The sequence below is a fragment of the Oncorhynchus masou genome, chromosome 21, assembly GCF_036934945.1.
Source record: "Oncorhynchus masou masou isolate Uvic2021 chromosome 21, UVic_Omas_1.1, whole genome shotgun sequence".
NCBI classification, from domain to species: Eukaryota; Metazoa; Chordata; class Actinopteri; order Salmoniformes; family Salmonidae; genus Oncorhynchus; species Oncorhynchus masou.
Genome location: NC_088232.1, coordinates 29,677,496 through 29,703,775, shown reverse-complemented (window position 1 = coordinate 29,703,775; position 26,280 = coordinate 29,677,496). Strand labels below are relative to the sequence as shown.

Here is a 26,280-nt window from a genome sequence, read left to right as displayed (position 1 = left end):
TATCTGTCTCCATGGTTATGCTCACCTTTCAGGACAGAGATGTGTGGATGTGTCTCTCCATCTGGGTAGTTCCGTATGTCAATGTTGTCCTGGTCTCTCAGGTCCACCTTGTCATAGCCATACCAGCCAAGCAGCTCATTCATGGTGTTCTCCGCAAAACTCTGCAAGACAAGAGACACAATATTTGCCATTAGGATTAACAAGCATGAACTCCGTTTCACTATTACATCACAGGGTAATGAGGGGAGCAGTGAGGGATAAAAGGGGTTGTTTGCATATGAACAAGGTTTCCACCCCCAAAACACACAATAAAGGAAATGCTTGTTATATGAAACAAATCTACATGCTTTTTGAATGTGTTGCTCCAATTTCCTGCAATAAGGCTTAATATATTCACAGTAGCAATTATTCACTGATGGCAGGATCCTAACTAGAGAAACATGCACACGTATTGGATCAGGACAACTTGACAGCTGACTTATCCCAGACTAGTTTGCTCAAGGCCTCAATTTACCAGCACACAATCTAATAGTTTGATCATAGCTTTTTACAGTTAATTTCCAGAAGCAATCCACATGAGTAGCATGTAACAAGTCTATACTGATCACAGCACAACAATTCCACATTGTCTACGTATCATACCTTATACAGAATTCCCAACCCATTAAACCATGACTGAGCACGACCACAGAACATTTTCACTGCACTTCCACTGCAAATCTACACAGGCAGTAATATCCAGTCAACCCCACCTCACATCCTTACATGTAAGGAGCACAATAGTGTTATTCTATTCAGACAGAACCTCTGCCCCTCATACATTAAACTTGAACATCTCAAGACACTCTCGTAGTAGAATCGTATGTAGACAGAGTTTGGTCATCTTTAGTGGTGCTACTGTATGTTCATGTTGAATTTCTAACAGTGCAATTAGCTACCTAATTAGTGAATGCTACATGCTGGCCAGATCGGACACGTAGCATGAGCGTCTGCGATGCCAAGGGCTAAAATAGAACTCCTTTCTATTTCTGATGCAGATCGCCCAGAAAGTCCTGCCTCTCCCATCTCCTCATTGGTTTATAGAAGCAGGTACCCACGTGCCATCTCCTCATTGGTTAAACCCACGTCGGTAATTGAAAGACAAAATGTTTTGCCGGTCGTCGTGGTAATACTATGAAAGTTTAGATGTCGATCAACATATAAGTTCAAAGATGAAAAAGACTGGAAGGAGGAGAGATGACTAGAAACAATTCGGTTGGCCGTTTTATGTGTGGATTAATTGTCGGAGTAGAGGACCTTGTGCATTTCAGGTAAAATAACAACTCAATGTTTATATCCCATGACAAATTAGTTTGCAACAGCAAGCTAGCTAAAATAGAACAAATTAGCTAGCAAGTGCAAGCTAACTAGCTAAATTGCCATACATGTTTAATGCTTTTCGACCTGTCCCCAAATTATGATGAGAGAGACTATATCTCTCTCATCATTACTCAATGCCTAGGTTTACCTCCAATGTACTCTCTTCCTACCATACCTTTGTCTGTACATTATTCCTTGAATCTATGCTATCGTATCCAGAAACCTGATCCTTTTACTCTCTGTTCCGAACGTGCTAGATGGCCAGTTCTTATAGCCTTTAGCCGTACCCTTATCCTACTTCTCCTCTGGTGATGTAGAGGTTAATCCAGGACCTGCAGTGCCTAGCTCCACTCCTACTCCCCAGGTGATCTCATTTGTTGACTTCTGTAACCGTAAAAGCCTTGGTTTCATGCATGTTAACATTAGAAGCCTACACCCTAAGTTTGATTTAGTCACTGCTTTAGCACATTCTTAGCCGTGTCTGAATCCTGGCTTAGAAAAACCACCAAAAACCCTGAAATTTCCATCCCTAACTATAACATTTTCCTACAAGATAGAACTGCCAAAGGGGGCGGCGTTGCAATCTGCAATCTCAGAAAAGAGTTATGTCTTACTATCCAGGTCTGTATCAAAACAATTTGAGCTTCTACTTCTAAAAATTCACCTTTCCAGAAAAAAGTCTCTCACCGTTGCCGCTTGCTATAGACCACACTCTACCCCCAGCTGTGTCCTGGACACCATATGCGAATTGATTTCCCCCATCTATCTTATGAGCTCGTGCTGCTAGGTTACCTAAACTGGGATATGCTTAACACCCCGAAAGGTTGCAAGATCGAATCCCTGAACCGACAAGGTACAAATCTGTCGTTCTGCCCCTGAACAAGGCAGTTAACCCACTGTTCCTAGGCCGTCATTGAAAATAAGAATTTGTTCTTAACCTGTTGAAACTCTAGGGGCGCAATTTCATTTTTGGATGAAAAACGTTCCCGTTTTAAACAAGATATTTTGTCACAAAAAGATGCTCGACTATGCATATAATTGATAGCTTTCGAAAGAAAACACTCTGACGTGTCCAGAACTGCAAAGATATTTTCTGTGCGTGCCCTAGAACGTGAGCTTCAGGCAAAACCAAGATGAGACGGCATCCAGGAAATGAGCAGGATTTTTGAGGCTCTGTTTTCCATTGTCTCCTTATATGGCTGTGAATGCGAGAGGAGTAAGTCTGCCCTTTCTGTCGTTTCCCCAAGGTGTCTGCAGCATTGTGACGTATGTGTAGGCATATCATTGGAAGATTGACCATAAGAGACCACATTTACCAGGTGTCCGCCCGGTGTCCTGCGCCGAAATTGGTGCGCAAAAGTCAGCTGCAAGTATTTTTCCATGGAATTTAGAGAAGAATGCAAGCTTCCACGAACGATATATCAATGAAGAGATATGTGAAAAAACACCTTGAGGATTGATTCCAAACAACGTTTGCCATGTTTCGGTCGATATTATGGAGTGAATTCGGAAAAAGTTTGACGTTGTAGGTGACTGAATTTTCGGTTCGTTTCGGTAGCCAAATGTGATGTACAAAACGGAGCGATTTCTCCTACACACAGTCGCTTTCAGGAAAAACTGCGCATTTGGTATGTAACTGAGAGTCTCCTCATTGAAAACATCCGAAGCTCTTCAAAGGTAAATGATTTTATTTATTTGGTTATCTGGTTTTTGTGAAAATGTTGCGTGCTAAATGCTACTCAAAATGCTAAGCTAGCTTAGCATACTCTTACACAAATTAGTCAATTGCTATGGTTCAAAAGCATATTTTGAAAATCTGAGATGACAGTGTTGTTAAGAAAAGGCTAAGCTTGAGAGCAGGCGCATTATTTTCATTTTATTTGCGATTTTCAGAAATCGTTAACGTTGCGTTATGCTAATGAGCCTGAGGCTTTAGTCACGATCCCGGATCCGGGATGGGGAGATTCAAGAGGTTAACTGACTTGCCTAGTTAAAAAAAGGTTTTAAAAAACGGCCTTCCTACAATCTAAGCTTGATGCCCTCAATCTCATGCAAATTTTCAATGAAACTACCAGGTACAACACCAAATCGGTAAACACGAGCACCCTCATAGATATCATCCTAACTAACTCACCCTCCAAATACACCTCTGCTGTTTTCAACCAAGACTCAGCAATCACTGCCTCATTGCCTGCATCCGTAATGGGTCTGCGGTCAAACGGCCACCCCTCATCACTGTCAAACACTCCCTAAAACACTTCAGCGAACAGGCCTTTCTAATCGACCTGGCCGGGGTATCCTAGAATGCCATTGACCTCATTCCGTCAGTAGAGGATGCCTGGTTATTCTATAAAAGTGTCTTCCTCACCATCTTAAATAAGCATGCTCCGTTCAAAAAATTTAGAACCAGGAATAGATATAGCCCTTGGTTCACTCCAGACCTGTCTGCCCTTGATCAGCACAAAAACATCCTGTGGCGTACTGCATTAGCATCGAATATCCCCCATGATACGAAACTTTTCAGGGAAGTTAGGAACCAATATACACAGGCAGTTAGGAAAGCAAAGCTAACTTTTTCAAACAGAAATTTGCATCCTGTAGTACAAACTCTGAAAAGTCCTGGGACACTGTAAAGTCCATGGAGAATAAGAGCACTTCCTCCCAGCTGCCCACTGCACTGAGGCTAGGAAACACTGTCACTACCGATAAATCCACAATAATTGAGAATTTCAATAAGCATTTTTCTACGGCTGGCCATGCTTTCCACCTGGCTACCTCTACCCCGGTCAACAGCTCTGTGCTCCCCACAGCAATTCGCCCAAACCATCCCCACTTCTCCTTCACCCAAATCCAGATCGCTGATCTGGACCCCTAGAAATCAGCCGGTCTAGACAATCTGGACCCTTTCTTTCTAAAATGATCTGACTAAAAAGTTGCAACCCCTAATACTAGCCTGTTCAACCTCTCTTTCGTATCGTCTGAGATTCCCATAGATTGGAAAGCTGCCGCGGTCATTCCCCTCTTCAAAGGGGGAGACACTCTAGACCCAAACTGCTACAGACCTATATCTATATCTCAAACAGATTACCGACCATTTCGAATCTCACCGTACCTTCTCCGCTATGCAATCTGGTTTCAGAGCTGGTCATGGGTGCATCTCAGCCACGCTCAAGGTCCTAAACAATATCATGACCGCCATCGATAAGAGGCATTACTGTGCAGCCATATTCATCGACCTGGCTAGGGCTTTTGACTCTGTCAATCACAACATTCTTATTGGCAGACTCAACAGTCTTGGTTTCTCAAATGATTGCCTCGCTTGGTTCACCAACTACTTCTCCGATAGAGTTCAGTATGTCAAATCGGAGGGCTTGTTGTCTGGACCTCTGGCAGTCTCTATGGGGGTGCCACAGGGTTCAATTCTCGGGCCGACTCTCTTCTCTGTATATATCAATGATGTCGCTCTCGCTGCTGGTGATTCTTTGATCCACCTCTACGCAGATGACACCATTCTGTATACCTCTGGCCCTTCTTTGGACACTGTGTTAACTAACCTCCAGATGAGCTTCAATGCTATACAACTCTCCTTCCGTGGCCTTCAACTGCTCTTAAATGCAAGTAAAACTAAATGCATGCTCTTCAACCGTTCGCTGCCCGCACCTGCCCGCCCGTCCAGTATCACTACTCTGGACGGTTCTGACTTAGAATATGTGGACAACTACAAATACCTAGGTGTCTGGTTAGACTGTAAACTCTCCTTCCAGACTCACATTAAACATCTCCAATCCAAAATTAAATCTAGAATCGGCTTCCTATTTCACAACAAAGCATCCTTCACTCATGCTGCCAATGCTCATGCTACCCTCGTAAAACTGACCATCCAACCGATCCTCGACTTCGGCGATGTCATTTACAAAATAGCCTCCAACACTCTACTCAACAAATTGGATGCAGTCTATCACAGTACCATCCGTTTTGTTACCAAAGCCCCATATAATACCCACCACTGCAACCTGTATGCTCTCGTTGGCTGGCCCTCGCTTCATACTCGTCGCCAAACCCACTGGCTCCAGGTCATCTACAAGTCTCTGCTAGGTAAAGCCCCGCCTTATCTCAGCTCACTGGTCACCATAGCAGCACCCACCCATAGCACGCACTCCAGCAGGTATATCTCACTTGTCACCCCCAAAGCCAATTCTTCCTTTGGCTGCCTCTCCTTCCAGTTCTCTGCTGCCAATGACTGGAACAAACTGCAAAAATCTCTGAAGCTGGAGACTCTTACCTCCCTCACTAGCTTTAAGCACCAGCTGTCAGAGCAGCTCACAGATCACTGTACCTGTACATAGTTCATCTGTAAATAGCCCATCCAATCTACCTCATCCCCATACTGTATTTATTTATTTGTATTGCTCCTTTGCACCCCAGTATCTCTACTTGCACATTCATTTCCTGCACACCTTACCATTCCAGTGTTAAATTGCAACTTTAAGTGCAACTGGGTACTGGACTTCCTGACGGGCCTCCCCCAGGTGGTGAGGGTAGGTAACAACATCTCCACCTTGCTGATCCTCAACACTGGGTCCCCACAATGGTGCGTTCTGAGCCCTCTCCTGTACTCCCTGTTCACCCACGACTGCGTGGCCACGCACGCCTCCAACTCAATCATCAAGTTTGCAGACGACACAACAGTGGTAGGCTTGATTACCAACAACGACGAGAATGCCTATAGGCAGGAGGTGAGGGCCCTCGGAGTGTGGTGTCAGGAAAATAACCTCACACTCAACGTCAACAAAACTAAGGAGATGATTGTGGACTTCAGGAAACAGCAGAGGGAACACCCCCCTATCCACATCGATGGAACAGTAGTGGAGAGGGTATTAAGTTTTAAGTTCCTCGGCATACACATCACAGACACACTGAATTGGTCCACCCACACAGACAACATCGTGAAGAAGGCTCGGCAGCGCCTCTTCAACCTCAGGAGGCTGAAGAAATTTGGCTTGTCACCAAAAGCACTCACAAACTTCTACAGATGCACAATCGAGAGCATCCTGTCGGGCTGTATCACCGCCTGGTACGGCAACTGCTCCGCCCACAACCGTAAGGCTCTCCAGAGGGTAGTGAGGTCTGCACAACGCATCACCGGGGGCAAACTACCTGCCCTCCAGGACACCTACACCACCCGATGTCACAGGAAGGCCATAAAGATCATCAAGGACAACAACCACCCGAGCCACTGCCTGTTCACACCACTATCGTCCAGAAGGCGAGGTCAGTACAGGTGCATCAAAGCTGGGACCGAGAGACTGAAAACAGCTTCTATCTCAAGGCCATCAGACTGTTAAACAGCCACCACATTGAGTGGCTGCTGCCAACACACTGACTCAACTCCAGCCACTTTAATAATGGGAATTGATGTAAAATATATCACTAGCCACTTTAAACAATGCTAATTAATATAATGTTTACATACCCTACATTATTTATCTCATATGTATACGTATATACTGTAATCTATATCATCTACTGCATCTTTATGTAATACATGTATCACCAGCCACTTTAAACTATGCCACTTTGTTTACATACTCATCTCATATGTATATACTGTACTCGATACCATCTACTGCATCTTGCCTATGCCGCACTGTACCATCACTCATTCATATATCTTTATGTACATATTCTTTATCCCTTTACACTTATGTGTATAAGGTAGTAGTTTTGGAATTGTTAGCTAGATTACTCGTTGGTTATTACTGCATTGTCGAAACTAGAAGCACAAGCATTTCGCTACACTCGCATTAACATCTACTAACCATGTGTTTTATGTGACAAATAAAATTTGATTTGATTTGATATTGTAATTACTTCGCCACCATGGCCTATTTATTGCCTTACCTCTCTCATCCTACTTAATTTGCACACACTGTATATAGATTTTTCAACTGTATTTTTGACTGTATGTTTTTTTATTCCATATGTAACTCTGTGTTGTTGTATGTGTCGAACTGCTTTGTTTTATCTTGGCCAGGTGTCAGTTGCAAATGAGAACTTGTTCTCAAGTAGCCTACCTGGTTAAATAAAGGTTTAAATAAAAATAAATAAATAAATACACACATACATACATATATATATATATATATATATATATATATATATATATATATATATATATATATATATATATATATATATATATATATATATATATATGGCTCAGAGTAGCACTATTGTCTCGCACGGACAAGGGGGCTCACCATGGAGTAGGGCGGGTTGCCATGGAGATCACCCGCCTTGCCTGCCCATGGGTGGGCCCGCTCAGCCCGAACCTGATGAGACACGAGTCATTTCATTACATTCTGGCATTGAACTGTCAATCAAATAGTACTCAATCAAGCATTTAATTGTCAATTACGGGCTGCCCTGTCAATACCACTGGATCAGGGAGGTAATTTCATTACATGAAAGCGTAATCAACATCAGTTATAACATCAGCTCGGAATCAAAAACTGCAGATGTGGAATCACAAGGCATGACATACAAGTAACATTTAGCCAAAGAAAAAAGGCAATGTTTTAGAAATACAAGCACTGATAAACGTATATCTTACACCAAGAACAGACTGAGACAAGACTGGGCTAGCTGCTTCACATGCCGATCATGTATATATTCATACCACATCTACTAAAGTGAACATCATGTTAAATCAATAATAATTTTGTTTTCATTATGACATTTGTAATCTATGCCCTAACCGGTGAATTGCTTTTCAAAAGTTGCCTAAGTATCCATTGATATCACTGCCGGTCTTTAGCAGGGATGGTCGCTCTGGATAAGGGCGTCTGCTAAATGACTTAAATGTAAATGTAAAATGGATGACCGGACCCTTAAGTGAGGTTATTTATTACAATCAGTTGGTCCAACACATTCGTTCAGGGTGAGGTGAGTTACCCCAACATCAAATCGGAGTGCAGCTGCACGAGACCCGATGCTAATGCCTGTGGTAAATTTGGGTTGACTTTGAATATCCCTATGGGGCTAGTTAGGGACCATCTGTAAATTACACAATGTGCATGTTCAAATTCCAATAGCTCCAAATTTCAATGTCTTAACCACCCCCCACCCCCCACCCCCCACCCCCCCAGGACTGAGTTTGGGAAACCCTGTCTTAAAATACCAAATCTAAAATAAGTCAAAATCAGCCGTCCTTAAAAAAAATGTTTGCCTTCTGCCCCTCTAGAGCAGTTGAATATTCCAGGCACTGGGTGTCACTAAGGACGCTGAGAGGCATATCCACCACTTCACTGAGACTTCTTAGTCACTACACTCACAACAACATAACATGACAAGACACAATGTCTGAGTTTCATCACCAGTCAATGTCAATACTCTTGGAGATCAAAAGATATAAACACATCAATAGTTTGTGAAAACAAAATCTAAGAAATCATGACATCAAACACAAAGGGTCAATTGAAGTTTGCCTGAGACAGGTTCAATGAAAGAGTTTGTAGTCCCTACTATTGTCTCGATTCGATTCTGCTGCGTTACTTCTTTCAACAACTTCTGAGGTTTTTACATGTTACAGAAGAACATTGACTCTTGCTTGCCCATTGACTAAAGGCTTGTTTGACTCAGATGTGACTGGATCACATTACTCAAACAAAATGAAAGCGTATAAAGCCAGCAACGGTCATCTGTCTATCTCTCTCCGTCTTCAAGAAAGTTTGCCCACGTCTTTGCTCCCTGTCCCCTCTGTCACCCTGCCACTTCCAGAAAGAAGGAGTGGTAAAGTGAGTGGAACCCAATCTGTATGGCAGGTCATGAAAGCAGCACACAGGCTTGATGAGGAGGGAGGCAGTGCTATGGTGCTGTCTGGTCACTGATAGTCAACTGTTTATTACAAATGTGCAAACTCTCTGGACTGTACTAAGCCTCTTCTATGGCTATCAAATTTATCAGGCTTGTCCTACAGAGTGTCCTTCAACCCTGGTCCTACAGGACTTTGTTTCAGCCCAGGACTAACACACCTGATTCAACTAATCATCAACCTCTTAATCAGTTGAATCAACAGAGATCAAAAGTGATCAATGTAGAAACAGAAGTATGAACAAACTTTAATATAAGAAATGGTCGCAAAATACCACCATTCAACCCCAATCACAGCTCTGCGAAACACTGACTTGCTGCCAATGTTCAACATTGAACAGAAAAACTTTAGCAGTTTAGAATGATATTATTTTAATACAAAAGCTTGTTTCCTTCAGTTAGCAAGAAGTGAAAGGTAGAGGCGAGCAGGGGGAATCCGATACCTTGGGCAGAAACCAGAGTAGGTCACAGTACACCATAATAAAAGTCTCATTGAGTGGGCCCTCCTTCACTCTCCTAGCCCAGACTTTCTCCCACTGCTCCGATTTCATTTCCCCCTACCTTCCTTGATATGTGATCCTGTGCAGACGCTCAGGTTTCAGTTTTTACAGCTTAGGCAGCCTATTGCTGTACACATTCCTTTCTCCCCTGCTCTTACCCTGCACTATCCCCTATTCCACCAAGTAACTCCTTGATTACTTACTCTGGCTTATTTTACCATGGTGCACATTAAAGCAGCACAAGATGAAGGAAACACTGTCAGACTTAGATTTTCTGAGGTATGATCTCTCACAAGGGCACATTGTGTGGTGTTTTTTTTCTTTCTTTCTTTTCCAAGCAGACGAGAGACGAGGGAGAAAAGAAAGAACGAAAAGTTAAAATGCTTAAAGTAGCAAACAGGCCTTCAGTTTATGGTTAAGGGAGAGAGTTAAACTGTAGCATGTTTGGCAGAGAATGTTTAAGATAGTGGCTTTTGAGATAAATACAGTATCTTATGGAAACATGGAACTTGGGCTACTTTTTCATCTGTATCCGCTAGTCTTATTGGTCTTTGTTTGGCAGTAACAATTTTGTCACACTGTGACATACATTGCCTTCAGAAAGTATTCACACCCCCTTTACTTTTTCCACATTGTGTTGTGTTACAGTGTGAATTGACATGTATTACATTGAGATTTTGTGACACTGGCCTATACACAATACCCCATAATGTCAAAATTGAATTATATATAGTGTACCAGTTAAAAGTGTGGATGTGGCTACTCATTTAACGGTTTTTCTTTATTTTTACTATTTTACTATTAGAATAATATTGAAGACATAAAAACTATGAAATAACACATATGGAATCATGTAGTAACCATATTTTAGATTATTCAAAGTAGCCACCCTTTGCCTTGATGACAGCTTTGCAAACTCTTGGCATTCTCTTAACCAGCTTCACCTGGAATGCCTTTCCAACAGTCTTGAAGGAGTTCCCACATATGCTGAGCACGTGTTGGCTGCTTTTCCTTCACTCTGTGGTCCAACTCATCCCAAGCCATCTCAATTGGGTTGAGGTCAGGGGATTGTGGAGGCCAGGTCATCTGATGCAGCACTCCATCACTCTCCTTCTTGGTCAAATAGCCCTTACACGGCCTGAAGGTGTTGGATCATTGTACTGTTGAAAAACAAATGATAGACCCACTAAGTTCAAACCAGATGAGATGGTGTATTGCTGCAGAATGCTGTGGTAGCCATGCTGGTAAAGTGCGCATTGAATTCTAAATAAATCACTGAGTGTCACCAGCAAAGCGCCCCCACACCATCACACCTCCTCCTCCATGGTTCACAGTGGGAATCACACATGCAGAGATCATCCATTCACCTACTCTGCATCTCACAGTGGTTGGAACCAAAAATCTCAAATTTGGATTCATCAGACCAAAGGACAGATTTCCACCGGTCTCATGTCCATTGCTTGTGTCTCTTGGCCCAAGCAAGTCTCTTCTTATTATTGGTGTGCTTTAGTAGTGGTTCCTTTGCAGCAATTCGACCATGAAGGCCTGATTCATGCAGTCTCCTCAGAACAGTTGATTTTGAGATGTGTCTGTTACTGGAACTTTGTGAAGCATTTATTTGGGCTGAACTTTCTGAGGCTGATAACTCTAATGAACTTATCCTCTGCAGCAGAGGTAACTCTGGGTCTTCCTTTCCTGTGGTGATCCTCATGAGAGCCAGTTTAATCATTGCGCTTTTTTGTTTTTGCGACTGCACTTGAATAAACTTTCAAAGTGCTTGAAATGTTCCGCATTGACTGACGTTGATGTCTTAAAGTAATGATGGGACTGTTATTTCTCTTTGCTTATTTGAGCTGTTCTTGACATAATATGGACTTAACTTTTAACAAGGCACACCTGTTCATTGAAATACCTCATGAAGCTGGTTGAGAGAATGCCAAGAGTATGCAAAGCTATCATCAAGGCAAAGGGTAGCTACTTTTAAGAATCTCAAATATAAAATAAATACAAATTGTTTAACACTTTTTTCGTTACTACATGATTCCATGTGTTATTTCATATTGTTGATGTCTTTACTATTATTCTACAATGTAGAAAATAGTAAAAAATAAACAAAAACCCTTGAATAAATGAGTAGCTGTGTACAGACTTTTCACTGGTACTGTATACAGTATATATAGATATATTTTTTTAATTAAATAATAAAACATGAAAAGATGAAATGTCTTGAGTCAATAAGTATTCAGCCCCTTCGTTACGGCAAGCCGGAATCAGTTCAGGAGTAAAAATGTGCTTAACAAGCCACATAATAAGTTGCACGGACTCACTCTGTGTGCAGTAATAGTGCTTAACATGATATTTGAATAACTACCTCATCTCTGTACCCCACACATACAATTATCTGTAAGGTCCCTCAATCGAGCAATGAATTTCAATAACAGATTCAACCACAAAGACCAGTGAGGCCTCGCAAGAAGGGCACCTATTGGTAGATGGGTTAAAATGTAAAAACAGACATGGAATATCCCTTTGAGCATGGTGAAGTTATCCATTACACTTTGGATGGTGTATTATTTTTATTTCATCTTTATTTAACCAGATAGGCCAGTTGAGAACAAGTTCTCATTTACAACTGCGACCTGGCTAAGATAAAGCAAAGCAATGCAACAAAAACAACAACACAGAGTTACACATGGGTTTAAAAAAACGTAGAAAAATCCTTATTGAGATTCTCGATTATTGCGGATTTATCGGTGGTGACAGTGTTTCCTAGCTTCAGTGCAGTGGGCAGCTGGGAGGAGGTGCTCTTATGCTCTATGGACTTGACAGTGTCCCAACATTTGGGGGAATTAGTGCTACAGGATGCAAATTTCTGTTTGAAAAACCTAGCCTTTGCTTTCCTAACTGACTGTGTATATTGGTTCCTGACTTCCCTGAAAAGTTGCATATCGTGGGGGCTATTCAATGCTAATGCAGTACGCCACAGGATGTTTTTGTGCTAGTCAAGGGCAGTCAAGTCTGGAGTGAACCAAGGGCTATATCTGTTTTTAGTTCTACATTTTTTGAATAATTATTTATGGTGAGTGAGGAAAGCACTTTTAAAGAACAACTAGGCATCCTCTACTGACGGGATGAGGTCAATATCCTTCCAGGATACCCAGGCTAGGTTGATTAGAAAGGCCTGCTTGCTGAAGTGTTTTAGGGAGTGTTTGACCTTGATGAGGGGTGTTCGTTTGACCGCGGGTCCATTACGGACGCAGGCAATAAGGCAGTGATCGCTGAGATCCTGGTTGAAGACAGAATGATATCTATGAGGGTGCCCATGTTTACCGATTTAGGTTTGTACCTGGTAGGTTCCTTGATAATTTGTGTGAGATTGAGGGCATCTAGCTTAGATTGTAAGACGGGCGGGGTGTTAAGCATATCCCAGTTTGGGTCACCTAACAGTTTTTTTTAGTTTTTTATTTTACCTTTATTTAACCAGGCAAGTCAGTTAAGAACAAATTCTTATTTTCAATGACGGCCTAGGAACAGTGGGTTAACTGCCTGTTCAGGGGCAGAACGACAGATTTGTACCTTGTCAGCTCGGGGGTTTGAACTTGCAACCTTCCGGTCACTAGTCCAACGCTCTAACCACTAGGCTACCCTGCCGCCCCATAGTATGAACTATGAAGATAGATGGGGGGCAATCAATTAACATATGGTGTCCAGGGCACAGCTGGGGGCTGAGGGGGGGTCTATAACAAACGGCAACAGTGAGAGACTTATTTCTGGAAAGGTGGATTTTTAAAAGTAGAAGCTCAAACTGTTTGGGCACAGACCACTACAGTATGACAGAACTCTGCAGGCTATCTCTGCAGTAGATTGCAACTCTGCCCCCTTTGGCAGTTCTATCTTGACGGAAAATGCTGTAGGACATTTCCAAATTTTTGGTGGCCTTCCTAAGCCAGGATTCAGACACGGCTAGGACATCAGGGTTGGAGGAGTGTGCTAAAGCAGTAAATAAAACAAACTTAGGGAGGAGGCTTCTGATGTTAACATGCATGAAACCAAGACTTTTACAGTTACAGAAGTCAACAAATGAGAGCGCCTGGGGAATAGGTGTAGTACTGGGGGCTACAGGGCTGGGTTAACCTCTACATCGCCAGCGGAACAGTGGAGGAGTAGGATAAGGGTACGGCTAGAGGCTATAAGAACTGGTTGTCTAAGAACTGGTCATATTTTTTTATTTTTTTATTTTTTAAATTTAATCTTCATTTAACCAGATAGGCCAGTTGAGAACAAGTTCTCATTTACAACTGCGACCTGGCCAAGATAAAGCAAAGCAGTGTGACAAGAGTTACCCATGGGATAAACAAACGTACAGTCAATAACGCAATAGAAAAATCTATGTACAGTGTGTGCAAATGTAGTAAGGTTAGGGAGGTAAGGCAATAAATAGGCCATAGTGGTGAAATAATTACAATTTAGCATTGACACTGGAGTGAAAGATGTGCAGATGATAATGTGCAAGTAGAGATACTGGGGTGCAAAAGAGCAACAACAACAAAAATAACAATATAGGGATGAGGTAGTTGGGTGGGCTATTTACAGATGGGCTGTGTACAGGTACAGTGATCGGTAAGCTGCTCTGACAGCTGATGCTCAAAGTTAGTGAGGGAGATACAAGTCTCCAGCTTCAGTGATTTTTGCAATTCGTTCCAGTCATTGGCAGCAGAGAACTGGAAGGAAAGGCAGCCAAAGGAGGTGTTGGCTTTGGGGATGACCAGTGAAATATAACTGCTGGAGCGCGTGCTACGGGTGGGTGTTGCTATGGTGACCAGTGTGCTGAGATAAGGCGTGGCTTTACCTAGCAAAGACTTAGAGATGACCTGAAGCCAGTGGGTTTGGCGACGAATATGTAGTGAGGGTCAGCCAAAGAGGGCATACAGGTCGCAGTGGTGGGTAGTATATGAGGCTTTGGTGACAAAACGAATGGCACTGTGATAGACTACATTCAATTTGCTCAGTAGAGTGAGTAGAGTGTATCAATACATCCAGTCACTACAAAGGTACGGGTGTCCATTCTAACTCAATTTCCAGAGCAGAAAGACACCTCTCAGAGATTTTACCATGAGGCCAATGTTGACTTTAAAACAGTTACAGAGTTTATTGGCTGTGACGGAAGTAAACTGAGGATGGATCCACAACGTTGTAGTTACTCCACAATACTAACCTAAATGACAGAGTGAAAAGAAGAAACCCTGCACAGGATAAAAATATTCCAAAACATGCATCCTGTTTGCAATAAGGCACTAAAGTGAAACTGCAAAAGAAGGTGGCAAAGAAATAAACATTAAGTTCTGAATACAAAGTGTTATGTTTGGGGCAAATCCAACATAACACATCACTGAGTACCACTTTTCATATTTTCAAGCTTGGTGGCTGCATCATGTTGTGTACGCTTGTCATCGGCAAGGACTAGGGAGTTTTTTAGGATAAAAATAATCTAAGCACAGGCAAAATCCAAGAGGAAAACCTGGTTCAGTGTACTTTCCAATGGACACTGGGAGACAAATTCACCTTTCAGCAAGACAAAAACCTAAAACAGAAGGCCAAATATACACTGGAATTTCTTACCAAGTTTTGACTTAAATCAGCTTGAAAGTCTATGGCAAGACTTGAAAATGGCTGTCTAGTAATGATCAACAACCAACTTTCAGAGCTTTACGAATTTCTTAAAGAATGTGCAAATATTTTACAATCAAGGTGTACAAAGCCCTTAGAAACTTACCCAGAAAGACTCGCAGCTGTAATTGCTGCCAAAGGTGATTCTAACGTGTATTGACTCTGGTGTATAAATACTTACGTAAATTAGATATTTCTGTATTTAATTTTCAATAAATTTGCTAAAATTTCTAAAAACAGATTTCCACTTCGTCATTATTGCATTATGTGTAGGAGGGTGAGATAATTAATGTTGAATTCAAGCTGTAACACAACAAAATGTGGAATAAGTCAAGGGGTATGAATACTTTCTGAATGCACTGTAAATGGCATACAACATAAAATCCATGAACACTTTCAGGGTCAGATTTGATTTAGTACCAGGTGCAAAGTTTAAACCTTATTTTTCCAGATGGAATTACTGCATCTCAGTCAGCATAAAGCCAATTGTAATTGTGGCCCCATAAGAGTCTTGATGGTCAGGAACAGCTTGTTGACACGACAGCACATCATATAGCCACAAACTGGCTAGGAATGCTATTGGATCAGTCTCTAATTCTATTGCCACTTCATTGATAATCACTTATCTGTTAAGGCTGACATAGAACTGGAATTCACAGTAGTAAGTGAAAGATGTACATTGTACTTGATGTAGACTTTTGCTGTTTTCTGGCTACCATCAGCTTTGAATTGGAACTGTGTTCTTCAATGTTGAAGGAGAATCAGTTAATCTTATACTTGGTCGTTCGGAGACATCCAGAATTCTCTACATATGCTGATAATTATACTGTAGATGTGGCACCTTCCACACTTTAAACTAAGCTAATTGCTTTAAACTAAGCTCATTGATGAGGAGATGGAACAGAAGGATATGGCAGCTTTGCTCTGAGTAGTTTTTTTTTACAACTGATGTAAGTCAGTCACTTCAGAGAATGAATATGACGATTGAGTCATTTTCCCAACAGTGCAGACAACTTTGTCTGCCTGACACTATGAAATTAATTAAACACTTGGACAGCATTTCATAATTTGATTGATGGAGACAAAGAAACAAAATCAAATCCACAGAATACCATTATGTGCTTGTCAAAATAATTCACATTTAGAGTGCTTGTTGGTCCATTGTCTCCCACTGGGCACACAACAGTTGAATTGACGTTGTTCTCACGTAATTTACGTTAATATGCCACTCATTTTGTAGAAATTAAAAAGAATCAATAAATAAATATGGCATCTTAAATGCAATAGGGATGAATGTAGCATGCATGAGACCAATATTAAAATCCAAATATTGTATGTAGCATGCCTCCACACAATTCACAGCAAGAGAAAAAGGGGTGTTTCTCTGAAACCCAGTACACACACCTCTTAGACGGGAAGAGACATGATGCACACCAAAACGACTGCAGGCTTTTTTGACAATCTTTGTTCATAATTCCTCGAAATCAATATTTACAAAATAAAACCCATACTCTAACAATAAGCCTATATCTGAATATGCGTTGGGAATTATTCTGTACTGGAAATTATTTTTCTCAACCCAGACATAGAATGTGTACAAACAATGAACACATGATGAAACCCTGAGACAAAGCAGCGATAGGTTCCCTGCATGCCATGCCCTCTTCACGTTTTTTTCCCACAATGTACGACAATTCCATCACAGCAGGAAAATCTATCTTACTGTTAAATATTTAGATCAATACATGGCATGCATAAGTGTACCATTAGGTAGGCTTATAATGTATGCAGAACAGTATAACGCACGATAATCAATGTGATCTTGTCCGGCGTGTGTAGACACACATCTGGATGCACACCTCTAGCGCTTCGGCTCGTCCACAGCTGGAAAGGACAGATATCGTTTGGCTTGAGTTCACGATGCCGTCTAGAGACGATGTCTAGCGTTAATAATTTGCAGTAAGTCAATTTCCTTTCATTGATCATGATAGTCTCCCCGCGATGTTTTATTTTAAATGCGTAGGCTACGCTCAGTGTTGTTTCTGCGGGAGTAGCGGTAGTAATAGTATAGTGGCACTGTTGACGCCTTGACTGACGCACTGGATTTACCATTTACTTCAATGGAACCATGTGGGCCAAGGAAAACCACACAAATTACTATAATATGGTCCTAATTCTCCAGAATATGTTTTCCCATTCATTGCCAAAAAGTAAATGTGGGCTACTGGTAGGCCTATGTGGAACAACAAAGACGGTGTAGCCTAGGCTGTATTATAACGCATGGCAAGACATTCTACCCTATCCATTTTTATTCAACCTGCTGTGGACTATGAATGGGTTTAATTAATTCCCCAAAATTTATATGACATTGAACTTATTCGCTATTCATCCAATAAATTGCATCAATGAATCAGGTCTGCTCTAAAATGTGAGAGGATGCTCGCTTTACGCATCCACATATATCACGCGTTTTAATGAGTGCTCTGTTTCCATGCGTAATCACAACCAAGTGGTCCAATGTCGATCACTTACCTTCATTTCTTCGTTGATTTCTCTTTTCACGGGGTGAGCCGGTTTTCTGCTTCTTTTATTTTCGGGGGGTCTGCCCTCTTTCTCCATCTCTGCCATTTTTTATAATAGCTCTGTCAATATTTGCGATTGGGGTAGAGTGGACAAGTGCGAGGCGGGGCCGCTTTAAAGTTGCCCAAAGGCTAATGTCAAGCTGGGGAACAGCCCGGGTGAAGTTGATGATGCCGTTGAGGGCTTGCGTTGCCCTGTTAAGTCAGCCATCTTCTGCCCCTATTTTTCCACGGTCTGTGCGCAAGTTGGTGTGTGTGAGCTGCCTCTGAATCAAATGAGAGGTTGAGTGAGGAAAAAAATCTAGACAGGGGGAGGAGCGTCCCCTGTAACATAATATGACGCTGTTGATCAGAGGTGGGCTATTTCCTCTCGATTTTCCGTAACGTTTTAACTTTGGGCCCTCCTCACCTCACACATGCAATCTTACAACCTAGTCTGGAAGGCTCTCCCACTTCATGAAGGTATTTGCGCCCTATCCTGTCTGCCACTGCAGGACAGATGTTGGTATGGTTATCTGTAGCGATTACAGATTTACAATAGAAATTGTGCAAGCCTCTGACAGGTGGTCCCGGGCAAGTTCTTGACCTCTTCCGTGTGATAGAACCAAGGAGTTTAGGTAGAACTCAGTTGCAACAAAGGCAAATCTCTAAAACACTTGCACAATTTTATGGTGAGAAGAGGCAGATGCCCTCCTACTTAACATATTAGCTCCATGACTTTCCACAGGGTGTATCTTACTGTAAGGTGGCTTCCTTCCTTCCTGGTAGGCTATAATTGCTTTTACTATCCTCAATGCAGGCGAAGGAAAGGAGAGGCATCATCATTAATCCACAGAGGAGTCCCAAAAATGGGAGCTCCTTGTTCTAAAAGAAAATGTCCTTGAAATAATATCCCTGTCTAGTCTCTGTTCAAAAGCAGATAGTGTAACTCAATGAGTGCATTGTCCCGCATATGCATGCACAAACAGACAGACAGACACACACACAGCCTGCAGTTCGATATTGTTACATGAATTGAAACATAATAATTATGTTTTTCCTGTAGAATAGTCAACACAAAATGTAATGTAGCACAGCTCCTTCCACTCAACCAGACCTTCCAGACATCTGCAATTGGTAGTTGTGTTATTACACAGGTAGGCTTATATGAGCAACTTGGTATAAAGTGTTATCAAAATATTTAATTAAAGTAAACACATATTTAATGAAATTATAGCTAACAGTCATATTTAACAGATTTATATATTTTTTTCCTGGAGTCCATGCTCAACGGCAGCATTTACACAGGCAGCCCAATTCTGCTCTTTTTTCCAACAATTTTGTCTTTTGAGGTATCAGATTGGACAGTAGATTGGAATTGGGCTGTCTGTGTAAACACAGCTAAAGATGCGCTAAGGCTGCATTTACACAGGCAGCCCAATTCTAATTGATGTTTTAACCAATCAGATCAGCTCTTTTGACAATAATTGGCCAGAATATCAGAATTGGGCTGCCTGTATGAATGCAGCCAAAGTTCTCTGAATAAGAGTGAATTTACAAATGTGACCCATGGTGAAGATCCCACTCTTATAGAGTATGACGTAGATGTAAAAGGTAAACAGCATAGTGGTTCAATTTTCGCAACAACTAACAGCATTGAAACGCGAAGCTACAACTTCTCCCCTGTTTTGGTGCCCTGGCTACCATGCTGCCAACAGCATGAAGCGAACTCGTGCACATACTGTGTGTGACTGTGAAAGAGCCAAGTCTTGCGTCTCGCTCATCTCAATATCTGCGGTGCTGCTCGTGGCAACGTCATTTCGCGGAGTCTACCTTTAATTAGGCAAACTTTTGGTAGTACACTGGTGCTCCCAAATTTAAAAAGTTAGGAGCACCAAACAATATTTAGGAGAACCAGAAAAAGAGATTAGGCCTATTCTCAATTTAATTCATTTTAACCTCCGTGCACCTTCTGTGACTTTTTTAACTCATTAACAATATTTCTCCAAGTTTTCACCGTCATTGTTAAGCCCTAGTTCTTTTTTGTTGCTTTAACAAAGTAATTTTTGAAGATGATTATTTATTTCATGTGATAAGTGATTCAATTACGTCTGTCCCTCATTTTAAGGTCAACCTTAAACAAAATCTTGTTTTACAATTGCCCTTCCCTGTTGCACACAACAAGCTTCCATTCCCCATGTCACAAGAGGATATATGGCTGATTTTAGATGAAATGTTGCTTTATTTGGCACTTAATAGGCACAAGTATTTTGTTTCTCTTGAGATGTGAAAACGTGTTTTTTATTAAGTTGAACGTGTGCTCTGTATGACAGAATGTTAAAATGAGGTGAAATCAACGTTTTTTGTTGTTGAAAAGGCACCAATTGGTGGAACGACCCAAATAGGGCTAAGCAATTTTATAAACTTCCACTGTCCTCTCAAGAGTTTCTGAATTCCCTCAGGTGAGGTAAAATGATAGGCTATAATATATCGACTTTGCTCGCCGCTGATACAAATGTAAGAGCAGCAGGAGCGCACCAGAAACGAACACAAATGTAACAACTGTGATGCCAATGACAAATTCTAGCCTACATCAATAATCATATTATATCAAAGACACTTCTTCTGAAGGATATCCAAAATCTGAAGAAAAAAAAGCATGTTTTTTTTATTTCACTCCGAATGTTGGATCCTTCTCACTTAGTAAAATTAAACAATGTTTTATGTTTTGTTTTGTCAAGCCTAATATTTTTTTGCTAAATTGCGTGACGGTTTGTACTGAATGACGCGTTTCCCCAAAAAACATTCTTCAACGTTCTCGAACAGATTTTGAGGTACGTTTCTCAGTTAGGTGGGTGTCGCGGGTGTGGCTTGAAGCTATCAGTGCCTTATTCAAAGGCCAAACACCACCCATTTCTACAATTTATCTTCTTAAAACCTGTTTTTAAACCTATCCCTAACATTAACCGCAACGCTAAGCGTATGCCTAAAATAATCTTAAATTAAGACCACAAAGCAAATGTTTGTTCTCATACATACATTTATTTACGATATAGCTAATCGTGGATGTGCTATCTAGTGGAAACATTTTTTCGCACTGACCGCAGCCCAGGGCACATCAATCAATAACTGTTGTAACGTTTTTGCGACATACCGTATTGCGTTTCGTCAAGATGGCGGCCCCCTGTGTCAATGTTTAACATTTTAGGTCGTGTGTTACGGTATATTTACTGGACATTTTATAGGATACATCAAAGGGTATAAGTATTAAATTAAGTAGGGTGATAACGTTATGTCTAATACTTATTTCAGTTAATGTGACTGTCGACAGCGATAATGATATCCAGCATAATAACATTAGATTCTGTAAATATGGATGGATAGCTAGTTAACAGTTACATATCTAATTTAATCGGTTAATGTAATTTTCCTGCCGCCGTTTAGTTTATTTATTTAATCGACTTAGCTATATATACTAGCTTGTGTCAAGCTTGGTTATAGACCTCTCAAGGGTTTGCTTGATATTTGTTTAAACTTTAATTAGTAAAAGACCTTCAGCTGTAAAAATGACAGTAATTTGGTCTCGGTTCTCGTGCATTGTTTTGCTAAACCGTGGACAGAGGAACATAAGTCTTTTCTCCAACACAACGCCTTCTAATTGGAATAAAGTGGTCTCGGATGCAGAGAAAATCGTGGGTTATCCGACTTCTTTTATGAGCCTACGCTGCTTGCTGAGTGATGAACTCAGTAATGTAGCAATGCACGTGAGGAAACTGGTTGGAACAAAACACCCGTTACTCAACACTGCAAGGTATGGTTTACATACGATCATCTACTATTGCATACATTACATGTTTCTAATGCAAATGTCAAATCTTCCAATACACAATTTCATCATACACAATGCAACTCTATATTGCCTGTAGTTTTAGAAGACCTGGACCTGTCATGGCTATGACGTCAATCATCAGCATTTTTTTATTTTTTTTATTTCACCTTTATTTAACCAGGTAGGCCAGTTGAGAACAGGTTCTCATTTACAACTGTGACCTGTCCAAGATAAAGCACAGCAGTATGACACAAACAACAACACAAAGTTACACATGGAATAAACAAACGTACAGTCAATAACACAATAGAGAAGTCTATATACAGTGTGTGCAAATGGCGTAAGGAGGTATGGCAATAAATAGGCCATAGTAGCAAAGTACTTACAATTCAACAAGTTAACACTGGAGTTATAGATATGCAAGTAGAAATGCTGGAAATACTGGTGTGCAAAAAGTAAAATAAAACAATATGGGGATTAGGTAGGTAGTTTGATGGGCTAATTACAGATGGGCTGTGTACAGCTGCATCGATCGGTAAGCTGCACAGATAGTTGATTATTAAAGTAAGTGAGTCTCCAACTTCAGTGATTTTTATTTTTTATTTTTTTCGTGCAAATTTTTCCAGTCATGGTAGCAGAGAACTGGAAGGAAAGGTGACCACATGGGGTGTTTGCTTTGGGGGTGACCAGTGAAATATACCTGCTGGAGTGGGTTCTACAGGTGGGTGTTGTAATGGTGACTAGTGAGCTGATATAAGGTGGAGCTTTACCGAGCAGAGACTTATAGATGACCTGGAGCCGGCGGAGAATAAGTAGAGGGCCAGCTGGCGAGAGCATACAGGTCGCAGTGGTGGGTGGTATATGGGGCTTTGGTGACAAAACGGTTGGCACTGTGATAGACTGCATCTAGTTTCCTGAGTAGAGTCTTGGAGGCTATTTTGTATATGACATCGCCGAAGTATAGGATCGGTTTTAGGGTATGAGGGTATGTTTGGCAGCGTGAGTGAAGGAAGCTTTGTTGTGAAATAGGAAGCTGATTCTAGATTTAATTTTGGATTGGAGATGTTTAATATGAGTCTGGAAGGAGAGTTTACAGTCTAGCCAGACACATAGGTGTTTATTTTTTATTATTTTTTTTACCCCCTTTTTCTCCCCAATTTTGTGGTATCCAATTGTTAGTAGTTACTGTCTTGTCTCATCGCTACAACTCCCGTACTGGCTCGGGAGAGACAAAGGTCGAGAGTCATGCGTCCTCCAAAACACAACCCAACCAAGCCGCATTGTTAACACAGTGCGCATCCAACCCGGAAGCCAGCCGCACCAATGTGTCGGGCGAAACACCGTGCACCTAGCGACCTGGTCAGCGTATACTGCACCCGGCCTGCCACAGGAGCCGCTAGTGCACGATGAGACAAGGATATCCCTACTGGCCAAACCCTCTCTAACCCGGACGACGCTAGGCCAATTGTGCGTCGCCCCATGGACCTCCCGGTCGCGGCCGGCTGCGACAGAGCCTGAACCCAGTCTCTGGTGGCACACCGTGCCACCCGGGAGGCCCTAAGACACCTAGGTGTTTGTAGTTGTCCGCATAGTCAGAACCATCCAGAGTAGTGATGCGGGTGCGGGCAGCGATCGGGTGAAGAGCATGCATTTAGTTTTACTAGCATTTAAGAGCAGTTGAAGGCCACGGAAGGAGTGTTGTATGGTTGATAACACAGTGTCCAAAGAAGTGCCAGATGTATACAGAATGGTGTCATCTGCATAGAGGTTGATCAAGGAATCACCCGCAGCAAGAGCGACATCGTTAATATATACAGAGAAAAGAGTCGGCCCGAGAATTGGACCCTGTGGTACCCCCATAGAGACTGCAAGAGGTCCGGACAACAGGCCCTCCGATTTGACACACTGAACTCTGTCTGAGAAGTTGTTGGTGAACCAGGCGAGGCAGTCATTTGGGAAACCAAGGCTGTTGAGTCTGCCGATAACAATACGGTGATTGACAGAGTCGAAAGCCTTGGCCAGGTTGATGAAGACAGCTGCACAGTCCTGTCTTTTATCGATGGCAGTTCCTTGTGCGTGGCTGAGGTGCACCCGTGACCAACTCGGAAACCGGATTGCACAGCGGAGAAGGTACGGGGGGTACCGAAATGGTCAGTGATCCATTTGTTAACTTGGCTTTCGAAGACTTTAGAAAGGCAGGGCAGGATGGATATAGGTCTGTAACAGTTTGGGTCTAGGGTGTCATCCCTGTATCTTCCTAAGCATAACTTCTGATAGAGCTGATTCAACCAACTTCTGACTTCTGCCTTCTCGACTGACAAGTTCACAACCACAACCCCAAAATGTAGGCGCACTAAAGGGCCTACTTTCTTTCACGTAGGCCTGTCGCAGCTGGCACCATGTGCCGTCGGGCCACTAGAGCTCACTTTTTAGTGACCCAAGCCATGCTGCAGTTACTGGGTACCAGTTTGTGTGTGCCATCATGGCACTCCTTGTCATGGAAGTTGACATGAATTCAAACAGATCTGGGACCAGGCAATGCTGCAGTTAGTTAAGAAATGTGGCGATGAATTATGTAGACAATGCTATGCACATTTACATAGAAAAATGCTAAACGTCCCTTGTCTGTCACGAATGTTGAATACAATTATATTTAAACTTACTCTGCCGATGGTCTGTGGTGTTGGTGGTCAGTCTCTGGTCGAAATCTGAGAGAAAATATCCACAGGAAAGTATTATTAAACCTACTTCAAAAAGTGGGCCTATGGGCCTCCCGAGTGGCACCGCTGTCTAAGGCACTGCATCACAGTGCTTGAGGTGTTACTACAGACCCAGGTCGATCCCAGGCTGTGGCACAGCCAGACATGACCAAGAGACCCATGAGGTGGCACACAATTGGCCCAGCGTTGTCCAGGTTAGGGGAGGGTCTGGCAGGTCGGGATTTCCTTGTCCCATCACTTTCTAGCGACTCCTTGAGGCGGGCTAGGCGCATGCAAGCTGACTCGGTTGTCAGCTGGACGGTGTTTCCTATGACACATTGATACGGCTGGCTTCCAGGTTAAGTGAGCAGTGTGTCATGCACACTAACTGAAGTCTCACAGGTGTTTTACATAGTTTTGTTTAAATTTTGAGCAGCTGAAGGACCAACACTACGGACAATCGGGCAGAGTGTAAGTTCAAATAGATTTTTATTTAACGTTCTTGCTTGCAGAGAACCTGAGAGGACCAATCCATGATCCTATATTTGGTGCACCTACTCTGTCACGTTAGGTTGTATTTTGAGTGGACAATTCCTTTTAATTTATCATAATTACATTTCATTAGAAAACCCATTGTTTCTGGCGCCTCAGTACAGACTACGCCAGGGGTATTCTATTCTTACCCTTCAAGGTCCAGAGCCTGCTGTTTCTCTGTACTACCTGATAATTAATTGCAGCCACCTTGTGTCCCAGGTCTAAATCAGTCACTGATTAGAGGGGAACACAAAATTGCAGTGGAACTGTCTTCCAGGTCTAGAGTTAAATTTGAGGGGTCTATGCTATAGGCGAGGTGTGTCAGATGCTGGTATTGAGAGCAAGTGTGATTGACTGGATGGTTGTCACAGGCAAAGCCCCATAATTAACCATCCTTATGTATCAGAAAAGTTTGAATTTCTTATTTTATTTCATGGTTGCTTTTACTGCTCCCAGAGTAAGATGCTGGTGTGTCTTCTTGTTTCTCTGAGCTGAAGAGGAGTGAGCTGGGTACAGTGGCTACCCCCTTGTGGCTTGTACAGGCAATTTAAATATTCTCCTCGTACAGTGCCTGCTGGTATTGGCTGCAAAGTTGTGTAGACTAGGGTAACCTCCTCTGACAAATAGTGTCACCCAGTAAATGTAACAAAGCCCAAAAAATAGCCTGAGATTAAATGTAAACATAACAAAACATATTGGTTACGTTGCTTTGAAAAACAGCCTACAGCAAATCAAATGGATGATTTAAATATAATAAAAAGACGCAATGATGCAATGTGGATCACGGCATGAGAACTAAAAGAAAGCCAATATTGGTGAATTTCCTTCAGTGAATTGTAGTTTACTAAAAGGTGAAACAAAATAAACTTCTTGTTTTATTATTCCATCTCTCTAAATGTGTTTAATTTAAATGACAAGTCCCATGGAATCTGTGCTGTTTAGATTGTTAAATGATTAACCCCAAATGAGTGTGTGACATTGACAGAGTGACATTAACTGATCTAAACATTTGACCTCTGTTAGATGTTAACACTTTGATTTTGTAGTACACCTATCACTTAGTTCAAATTGATTAATTACAAAGCCTCACAGCTGAATTTGACCAAATGACCCCTTAAGCATTTACCCTCCCACCCCCTCAACAAAGGTATTGCAGGGGAATATATCTTATTTTTTTACCTAAATTATCAGCTTGATAGAGTGCATTCGGAAAGTATTCAGACCCCTTGACTTACAGCCTTATTATAGAATGTATTACATTT

The 26,280-nt window shown here is 41.8% G+C and overlaps 2 protein-coding genes across 3 annotated transcripts in view; one reads left to right on the top strand and one right to left on the bottom strand.

Moving 5' to 3' along the window:
• sobpa (sine oculis binding protein homolog (Drosophila) a) overlaps positions 1-18,260 on the bottom strand; it is a 31,100-nt gene extending 12,840 nt beyond the window's left edge. The window contains 3 exon segments of the mRNA XM_064928004.1: positions 26-161; positions 7,620-7,691; positions 17,931-18,260. Of these exon segments, the coding sequence (XP_064784076.1) occupies positions 26-161; positions 7,620-7,691; positions 17,931-18,026 (304 nt within the window). The 5' untranslated portion in view covers positions 18,027-18,260.
• LOC135508078 (all trans-polyprenyl-diphosphate synthase PDSS2-like) overlaps positions 17,242-26,280 on the top strand; it is a 53,350-nt gene continuing 44,311 nt past the window's right edge. Inside the window, exon 1 of one of the 2 annotated variants that reach the window (XM_064928006.1) lies at positions 17,242-17,357. In XM_064928006.1, the coding sequence (XP_064784078.1) occupies positions 17,335-17,357 (23 nt within the window). In that variant the 5' untranslated portion in view covers positions 17,242-17,334. Of the gene's footprint in view, positions 17,358-21,117; positions 21,768-26,280 lie in introns of those variants that run through there. The other variant, XM_064928005.1, reaches the window with a different exon arrangement.